The 9,619-nt window shown below is 44.7% G+C and overlaps 1 protein-coding gene across 1 annotated transcript in view; it reads right to left on the minus strand.

Moving 5' to 3' along the window:
• Positions 1–3,547: 3,547 nt before the first annotated feature.
• TCF24 (transcription factor 24) overlaps positions 3,548–9,619 on the minus strand; it is a 7,248-nt gene continuing 1,176 nt past the window's right edge. Inside the window, exons 2-4 of the mRNA XM_009995592.1 lie at positions 8,598–8,683; positions 6,193–6,602; positions 3,548–3,658 (exon numbers count right to left, since the gene is read on the minus strand). Of these exons, the coding sequence (XP_009993894.1) occupies positions 3,548–3,658; positions 6,193–6,602; positions 8,598–8,683 (607 nt within the window). The remainder of the gene's footprint in view (positions 3,659–6,192; positions 6,603–8,597; positions 8,684–9,619) is intronic.

Consider the following 9,619-nt stretch of genomic DNA (forward strand, 5'->3'; position numbering starts at 1 on the left):
CTGCCCTGCCGTGCCCTGTCCTGCTCTGTCCTGCCCTGTCCTGTCCTGCCCTGCCTGCCCTGCCCTGCCCTGCTCTGTCCTGCCTGCCCTGCGCTGCCCTGCCCTGCCCTGTTGCTCTGCCCTGTTGCCCTGCCCCAGAGGAGCTGTGAGGAACTGGCCGCAATGGGGCGAGTCTGTGCAGGAGGGTTCGTGTGGTCGCGGCTTCACGGAGCAAGTGAAAGAGTTAATTCCAAGTGGGTTAAGAAAGTGAACAAGACTGCCCGGGGTGGAAGCACAGTTACTGTGGTTTTGGTGCATCTTCTCTACAATCAGCATTCTTGATAAATCCCAGTACTTTCAACCTTAAAATGCTTCTGTTCTCACTGAATAGTCAGTCTTTTAGAAGTAAAAGCCACGGAAAGTTGGTCTTTTTGGTGTTGTCATTTTTCAGTTTGCACAAGCACAATGAATACTTTGTCCTAATGGCCTCTGAGGGAAAGATGAGTGATTGGCAGGGTACATGTTAGGAAGAAAACAACCTATGACTGGAGGGCACTGTAGTTACAGCTGCTTTTACGAGGAAAAAAGCAACTGTATGCAGCAGATTGTGTGTAGACAGGTTATCTGCATGTAGCCATGTGCAGTTTTACCAGTCCTGTCCCTCTGAGGGGAAACCTGTGCTGACAACAACTGATGTTTGCTAAGGTCTGTAAGTGACTCCATGAAAAACAGCAGTCCCTTTGGATAGCAATGTGTGAATATGTGAGAATTTTATTGCTAAGCACACGTGTTATTTCCAGTGCCAAATGCCAAACTGTTATGTACCAGTATCCAAGGGTATGAACTGTTCCCAATAAATGTAACATTAAATCTAAACATCGGGTTTGAAGCAAACAGGTTCAGAGGATCTGTTCTGATCCTGGTGCAAATTTCTGGAGGATGAGAACTTGTACTGGTCAAAGGGAGTGGGTTGTCTAACCTGGTGTCTTGGCTTTGGGAGAAGAGGCACAAAATGTGTCTCAAAAAAATAAAATCCCAACTCCTAAACATGGGGAGTTATTCTCAAGTAAAAAACTGCTGTTGCAATTATGCAGTTCTTACTGGCCTTTAATACATGTATAAAATGCTTTTGCATTGTCATGTGTGTGTCCATCATTTACACCAACACGGGAACTACGTAGCTCTGGTGTTTGCTGCCCCATTTCACCAGCTGTCTTCTGAACACAGCAAGGATTCTGCCTGTGTTGTAGTAGAAGTCTGAGCACAGATGCTTTCTCCAATAACTTTCCATGGGTTTAATTCTTATTCCTATCAATTTTTCACACTTACTTTGTGAATAAGCAGCCAGAATATTTCAATTATGTTTAGTGGAAGCAGCCTTTAAAAAATGGGAGGGTGCATTTCCCCACTCACCCCTCTTTTTTATTTCTTGAATTCTGTCCCTTCTAGGTTTATTTAAGAGCCTATCAAGTAACCAGCACCTCTGTGCTGGTAAGAGCATGCAACTGATGCAGAACATCACTGCATTGTGTGTTCCTCCCCTCCCACAGTTTCATGTGCATGTTTAATATGCATTTTGCTTTTACTACCAGACCGCTGCTATGCCGCATCAGCTCCAGGTTTGACACTTGACTTCTGGCTGAGATTTGGCCTGTCCTTTTTTCCCTGACCTAATGCCATCCATTTAGACCTGCTACATACACAACTTGTCTGACTTCTCTGTGCTTCTATGCTGGTACTTGCCATTTTACCAATCTGAAGTGTAAGCTGTGTCTTATGCCCTCACTATGTACAGCAAGTACTCCTGGAAGCCCTCACTGCTCTGTCACTCTGTGACTCCTCTATCTTACTTGGCTGTCATCACCTTTACAACTCCTTTATATCTCCTTATTAATAACTCCAAATACAAATGGCTGTCCCACTAATAAGAGGTCCTGCTAACCTGCTTTTTACTACTATGGAAAGCAAGTGCAGTTCTTTAAAAAGTCAGACTCTTACATCAGAGTCGATACCTGCTTGTGCAAAACTGCCCTTTTGCATGTATTTTTTTCACAAAATACAGTGGTTTGTGTGGTTGAATGGTGCTCTGGCTATGTAATTTTCATAATAAACCATTTACAATGTAAAAAAGAAAGATATGCCTAATATATATATTACAACTATTAACTATTGAAAGTATTCTTACTATTTCAAAGAATAATCTTTTTTAGAAGCTCAGAACGCTGCAGGGGCAGAGGGGAGTTCCAGATGTTACCACACTTTACAGCTCTCACATATTGTAGATGGTTTGTTCCACTCTTTCTAATGGCTCTGCTAATTTCTATATACTTTCTTATACCAGAGGCTGGTTTTCTGTGATCCTGGGCACTCAGTTTGCAGTGACATTCTCAGCACCTCTGAAAGTTGTCCCAAGTTTGACTCAAGAACTCAATAACTTACATTTTTTTATAAAGGTTATAATTGCTAGTAGTCGTGTTTTCCTTTTCTGCCGAATGTATCTTTAAAATGTAAACTCTGAAGAAGTTTTCAGAAACAAGTTACTAGGAATGCAGAATGTTACTATTAGCAGCTACCAATAAGAAACTGATGCAGATTTTGCAACTCAATAAATACACAATGTCCACTGAATAATATTTAATGCAATGTTTACCTCAGCAATAACAGACTAGATGAGAAGTACAGTGTTTTACAGAACAGATACATCAGATGGTATTTGTGTATTTTCTTTCAGCTTTTCTTGCCTAAATATAGATGATGTTTAAGTGAAAAACAGGCAGTGAACAAGCCAGCTTTCCGGGCTTGTTTGCTTGAATGCAGGAACCCACTAAAAGACCAGATAAACAAACCTTGGTGCCTTGAGCAGACAAGTGGCTGTACTGGGGTAACAAATGCATTTTAAACCCTGTAACATGCAACACAATCATATGGAACACTACATGCAATACGTAACACACGGAGCAGGTGGTGTCTGCTGGACGTAGCACTGTGTGCATGTAGGACAGACTTCAGCACTTTTCTACTTGTGGGGAACATGCATCCACATCTTCAGGGACAGCTACATACATTTAAGATTATCCAAGGGACGAAGCCCTGACCTGACAGCTGCAGTCAGGGGGATTTCTGCCATGAGCTGCGTGCAGGGAAGAGAGTGTGTGTGGGATCTCAGCTGCCATTTTCAGACTTGCCCTTTGCTTCTCCCCGAAGCCTGTGCTGCTCTGTGCTCAGCCAGCACAGCATCGCTCCTGCTCCCCACTTCCCACAGCATTCCTATTCACTGCTCATCCCAGACAGGATGAGGTTGCTTGTTCTGCCAGCAGCTCTGCCTCTGTGGCTGTCTGTCCTGCTGGTGCTGACTGCAATCCTCTTAATCCCCCCATTCAGACCCCAGCAATGATAGAAATCAATCATGCTTCACATTAACTTAATGAGGTGTTAATTACGTTTAAGAATTGATTCCTTCTCCTCTACAAACAGTATTTCAGGAATTATAGCTTGTCCGAAGATATATTTTTTTAACTTAAATATATATAAGGTGTAATAAATAACTTTTTTTAAGTGAGAAGGGAGATCAGATTTGTGAAGTTGATGTTTCTCCTTGGTTTGTGCCATCTCCTTGTGCCGAGTGAGTCAAAAACTGTCCTGTAGCTCCAATGTATAACCTGGAACGCATTGGCCACTTCTACAAGAGAAGAGACAAAGCACAGTGCTGAGATACCCAGGAACTGCACAGTCTGAGCACACTTCTCAGCAAAGCTTTACACCTTGATGGAATTGCAACACAAGGAAACAGGGAACTGTTGCTATCACCAGAAAGTTCCCGTTTTGGTATTTGTTGGAAAAATGTTACAAGCTGGGTAAGGGAAGCTCAGTCTGAGTGGTTTTTTTTCATAATTAATTGTGAGGTGCAGCTCCTAAACCCCCTGGATGCAACAGACAGGAGTAAGTCATGCTGACGAGTCATCATACCACAATTCCTATAGCAGATGCTCTGCTCATAAAATAAAACAAAGCCTCTTTTTGGTGCCAGAGATACCATGGGGACACACCAACCAACACCTGCAGAGACCACAGCCTACATGCGTGCTCATCCCTACCGGCCAGCCCCACAACACCAACCACTGGGGCTGCCAAGGACTGGGGGTCAGGGGGAGGTGAATGTAACAGCTCCCAGCAGTCTTCAGCACTGACACTTTCTCCTTCTTTGTCAGCTTCCAAGATTTCAGATGAGACAACTCATCTTTCCACTCATTGACTATAGGAATAATCAGTTACACTGGTGTTCAGTATCTGTTCTTAACTTTCACTTCAGCAAGTGGCCGCACAGGGCCCTGCAGTGCAGGGGGGCTGAGCCAGGTGCCCCCTCTTGGGAGGAAGCACTCTGCTCCCACTCCATGAGCTGAGTTCAGTTAGAGAGGGGCATGTCTGAAAAGACAACTCGTCACACGTATCAAACGCAAAAGTACCCGAAACACAGTTAAGAATGTTGTTCCAAAGGAATACAACATTCTAAAGACAATTGGGAACAGGGTAGCACCCTTCCCGTGGGTAACCACAGAGACCTCCGACGACTGCGGGGGCTTAATACTCCCGTGAAATCTCAGCTCTTCTATTTAAAGACACAAAGCAGCAGCATGTTCTCACTTTGAAAGCCTGTACAGCCTCATTCAGTGTTATTTCAAGAGTGATGTTATCCATTCATCACCAATCAGACATCTGAGTTTAAAAAGTCATAAGCCCTATTTTTTGTTTGGTGTGCACACAACTGTACTTGGATATTTTACATTCCTCACTATTTGTATTTGCTGTGCTTTATATGAGTGTAGTTGCAGTCCTCATCTGTGCTCACTGTCTCATATCCTACACTTTGGGGTTTTTTTAAAAGCATGCACTATGATTTGACTGTGACAAAAGTTCATTTACTACCAGGAATATGAAAAAGATCATTTAGACTTATACAATGTTTACAAAACTAAATACAGGTAAATGGTACATAAATGAGATTATAAAAAAAATAATTGCTGGATGAATCCAGCATTGCTGTATTCCAGTAGCCTGGGAAATGTGCATCTGGATCGTAACTGCTGCATTAACTATTTAAAAGTATTTTTCTGCCAGTAATCGTTGGCAGCTGATAAAAAGTACCTTAAGAGACCTGTGTCCCTTCACTCTGACCAAGGGAACTAACAGGAGCTACTTCAAACTTATTTTGAAACATATAAAAAATTGGTTTTTTCTTAAATTACAGCCATCTTCTAATTGATGTAAAGGTCTTGCTTTCTTAATGATCCTGCTAATAATTTTAATGGCCTCAGAAGCCTATGCTAATATAACACTTTTTACAGCAACCAACACTGCGAACAAGAAACTCTCTGTGAACTAGTCACTTTACAGGGCTTGGAGATTACTTCACAAATTAATCTTAATTAAATCATTCTGAATTCACCAGACTTTTTTAAAAAAAGAATAAAAATAACACCCCAGTGCTCTAACTCACTCCCTGAGACCAGAGCCAAAGAAAATACCCTGTGGTATTTGGGAGTCCAGTCAGTCAGTGAGCAATGCCTGTGAAACCAGTTTCCAGCCCCAGGTCCGCTCCAGGAGCAGTTCCCCTTCCACATCCCTTCTGCATCACTGAGATTTTTCTTTTCACAAAGGGAAGAGCAACAACAGTATATACCAACTAGACAAAGCAAATGCATCAGAAAAGCACTTTCACAGAAGGACCTGACACGTGGGCAGTAATTAACATCACCTTCCATACCCTGGACGCCTCGGGAGGAGAAACAAAGCAGACCCAGCTGTGGCTGGGGTTGCCACTGTGGGACAGGCATCAGCCCCACACATCCCCTACAGACAGCTCTGATGGGTCTGGGGAGGGATCAGTGAGGTTTCCAGGTGGGGACCGAGGAGGTGCTGGTACTGCTCTGGTGCTGCTCTCCACCTTCGCTTCCAAGGGACCAAGTCCCACCAGCTTTGGACCTGCGCTGTATTTGATACTTTTGTGCCAAGTCTCTGAAGCTGAGGGACAAAGCCTTGGGACATTCCCACCAGGCCCCCAGCACCTAGAAGCAATGGTTAGTCTGGGCAGTCTTTTCACGTATGAACTCCAACAAGGTAAATAAGCTCAAAATCTCTAGTTTCAGCTAAGTATCTTTAACACCCAATTTGCTTCCTCAGCACGAGGAACTGGTGGCTGCTCCCCATCCCTCCTACCTTGACAGGGTGCAGGTATCCATCCCCTCGGAGGGTGCCCAGGCCCTCTCCGGGTGACTCCTCCTCGTCCTGGAGGCTGCGAGTGAGGTGCGCGATGTAGGTGGTGGCCAGGAGGAGCACGTCCAGCTTGGAGAGCTTGGTGTCGGGCGGCACAGATGGGAGAGTCTTCTGCAGCTCCAGGAAGGCATGGCGCAGGGTTTGCACCCGGCTGCGCTCCCGGGCGGCGTTGGCGGCCGCGGGTCTGCCCGGAGCAGGCCCAGCCCGCGGCCCAGCCACCACGGGCGGGCAGGAATCGCTGCCGGCAGCAGCAGGCAGCAGGGAATCGGGCTCTGCACCCGGGCCGGAGATGTCCTGCCTGCTCTCAGCCAAGTGTCCACAGTCCATTGGTGACGTCCCCAGCAGGGAGGGTCCTGCAACCAACAAGAGCATCTCTCACGCGGTGCCGAAGCACGGGCCCTCTAAAAACTAACATTATCAGAAACAGAAATGCTGCTTGAGCCAGTAAAAGCCAGGGTGCTGCTGTGTGAGCTGCTTTTCCACCCACTGCTTTTAAATTTAGTGTCACACACAGATAGAGAAGTTGAACTCTTAGCAAAAAACTGTTGTTGGTTTGTGGGGTTTCTTCTGGACTGCAATATGCAGAGCAGTCTCCTTGAATCACTTGAATCTCTTATAGCCCAAACATTGCCCTGCTCTTCTGAGAAAACCCACCAGGCAACACCAAGCAGTACTGCCACAGTGCTTTCCATCCACAACTAACTAAAAATTAGGCTAAATGTGTTTTGTTGTGTTTTTTTTTTAAATCAACACATACTACTTCTATAATCTGGGACATGGGACTGTGCGTTTATTTTCTACTTACCTGCCAACATTTTAGGAATGGTATTTCAGGTGATCAGTGCTCCATGGATGACAGAAAGAAAAATACTATTATCAGATGAAGTGGTGAATGCAGCCACAGAGCACAGAACCCATTTTTTGAAGGTCCACAATCCTAAAGGTTCAGGAACCAACTTTGCCTGTCCTCCCACCCCTAAGGCTACTTCAGAATTTCTGTGCTCATCCCGTGGATTCTATCTTTTCAAACATAAAAAGCATCTTGTAAACTGGATTTCGGCCATTGGAGGGCAAAAGAATCCTTTTAAAACAATGGCAAAGAGCTCCTTTTGAGCAAAGCTGGGAGTTATGACTGCAAGGTTTTCTCCCAACTTTCCAGAAAGGACGGTCAGTCAGCTCTGCCTGTCAGAAAACTCCATCCTTTAATTAATTCAGTTCCACAGTAAAATGCAATTCAGTCAGTGTTCCCCAAAGCGCAGCACATCTTGGCTACAATCGTACCTGATCTGGGTGTCCTCACTCAAGCACCCCTTCTCAGTGTCTCTGATCCCACCTCCCACGTGTTGGAAGCTGCTGCTGCGATGGCCCAGCTAGACAACACGGGTAAGAACAAGTTAACAACACTTCACTGCGCTCAAACACTACTTAAATTTTAAAAAATTAAATAAAAATTACGCACATAAAGATCTAAATTTAAAAAAATAAAGCCTTGATGTTGCAAAGTATTTCAGCCACGTGCTGGAGTCCCACTGAAATCCCTGTGTTGTTGTGACTTAGAAAAAACCCAGGACAATGAACCACGTCAAAGATTTCTAGCAGAGAAGAGGAAAGGTTTCTAAATAATCTCTTTTATAATGCTCTAATTTGACGGCATTTAGAAGGTAAATTGGAGGTGGTTTATTGTGATTAGTTTGCTATTAACCTGGCTCAAAGGATTTTAAAAGCTAATGTTTTCTTAAACAGTAGTACAGTTTAGACTAAAGTTATTTGTGAAATACTCTGTGTGCGTTCCATCTTGAAACCAAAGAAGAAACCCAAACACATGACTTTTTTTACTGTGATATTTATGACCAACATAGAATGAAACTCATTAAGTCTACATGAAATTGAGTGAGGGATAGAAAATGGTCCTTAAATAGGTTATTTCCTTTAACTTAAAATAAAAAAAGCTCCCTTGTGCTTTTTTTTTTCTTGGTATTTTCCTTTTGCATGAAGGCACAGTCGGACCTGGGTGTGTTTTAGTGGCAAAAAAAACCAATCTCTATTGCTACTGCAGAGTCAAGACCGTAACAAAAACAGGCAGAAGAGTCTTTATGCTTTATGTTTATCAGCAGAATTTCTCATTTGCCTCCCCATCAAAATCCCACTGAAATTAGGAAGTCTTCACTGATTACTGGAAAAGTCGGAATTGCCCGAGGATACAGACAGATTTGGTTAGGATAAAAATCTGCTCATCCACTAAAACACAGGGCCGGTTTGCACACAGTTTCGGTTTTGCTGCGTGGGTTTATAACTGGATTTAGCACTGGAACAACTTTGCACGACACAGTACGTAGAAATGCACGTACCCAACAACCTCATCTCCTTGGGCACCCCTCGAAGTAGAACTTTCTGGTTTAGGGGCTTCACATCTACACGGCATGAAACCGTGGGCCTGTGGGAAAGAGAACAAAAAAAAAAAAATTAAAAAGGGGCAAAATCTCAGCTGTGGAAAGGAGAAATTTCACTCAGAATTAACTTGTTCCCCATTAGATTTCCGCACCAAGCACATGCAGCAACACCCAACGGCCCAGGGAAGTCCTCGGGGCAGCAACACGGCATCTGCTCGGGGTGTGCACGTGTGTGCGGCCACAGCGCGGTGGCTCCTGAGCCCAGACCGTGTTTGTCACGCCCTAGGACCGGGCAGGGTGACTCTTCACGGCAGCAGCCCCGGCGCAGGCTCTGGGTGCTGCGCTCACGGGAAAGCAGGGAGCCCGAAAAACCGCTGCTGAAAACCGAAATAACTAAGACGCCTCAGAGCAACAGTTTCCACGTAATCTCATTTAAAATTTTACAAGAAAGAGGTCTGGTTTTGCGGCTTTTTTTGTAAGATAACAGCAATAATTTTTGCGAACATCCACGAGCTCCCCGGCGTGCGGAGAGATCTGAAAACGGGGTGCGGAAGGAAGTTGGAAGTGTTACCATTTCTAAAGCGTTTCTATCGCAGCATTTCTAACGCGGGCAGACGCCTGCGTGTTTTTACACGACGTTACAAAAGCCGTCACCGGTTTGAAACCTAAATTAGTTTACAGAAGAAGCCGGCGCAACACTGAAGCCAGCCCTGCATTCCCTGCCAACGAAACGGCGACGTGGAAAAAAGATCCGAAACGACAGAGCACGCAAACTGAAAAGAAACCGGTGGGGACCTTGGATAAAACTTGTTTGCAGCCTTTTCTGTTGTTCCTCGGGGGAAAAAAAAACAACAACCCAACAACACAACCAAAACCAAAACAATCGTGAGTCCGGAGTATTTCGCATCGGTTTTAACCCGAGCCTGCCCTTTGCGTGACTCCGGTAACCGTGAATTAAAACACCTTCTCCGATGCGGTGG

Source organism: Chaetura pelagica, unplaced genomic scaffold (genome assembly GCF_000747805.2).
Source record: "Chaetura pelagica isolate M959 unplaced genomic scaffold, ChaPel_1.0 scaffold83, whole genome shotgun sequence".
NCBI classification, from domain to species: Eukaryota; Metazoa; Chordata; class Aves; order Apodiformes; family Apodidae; genus Chaetura; species Chaetura pelagica.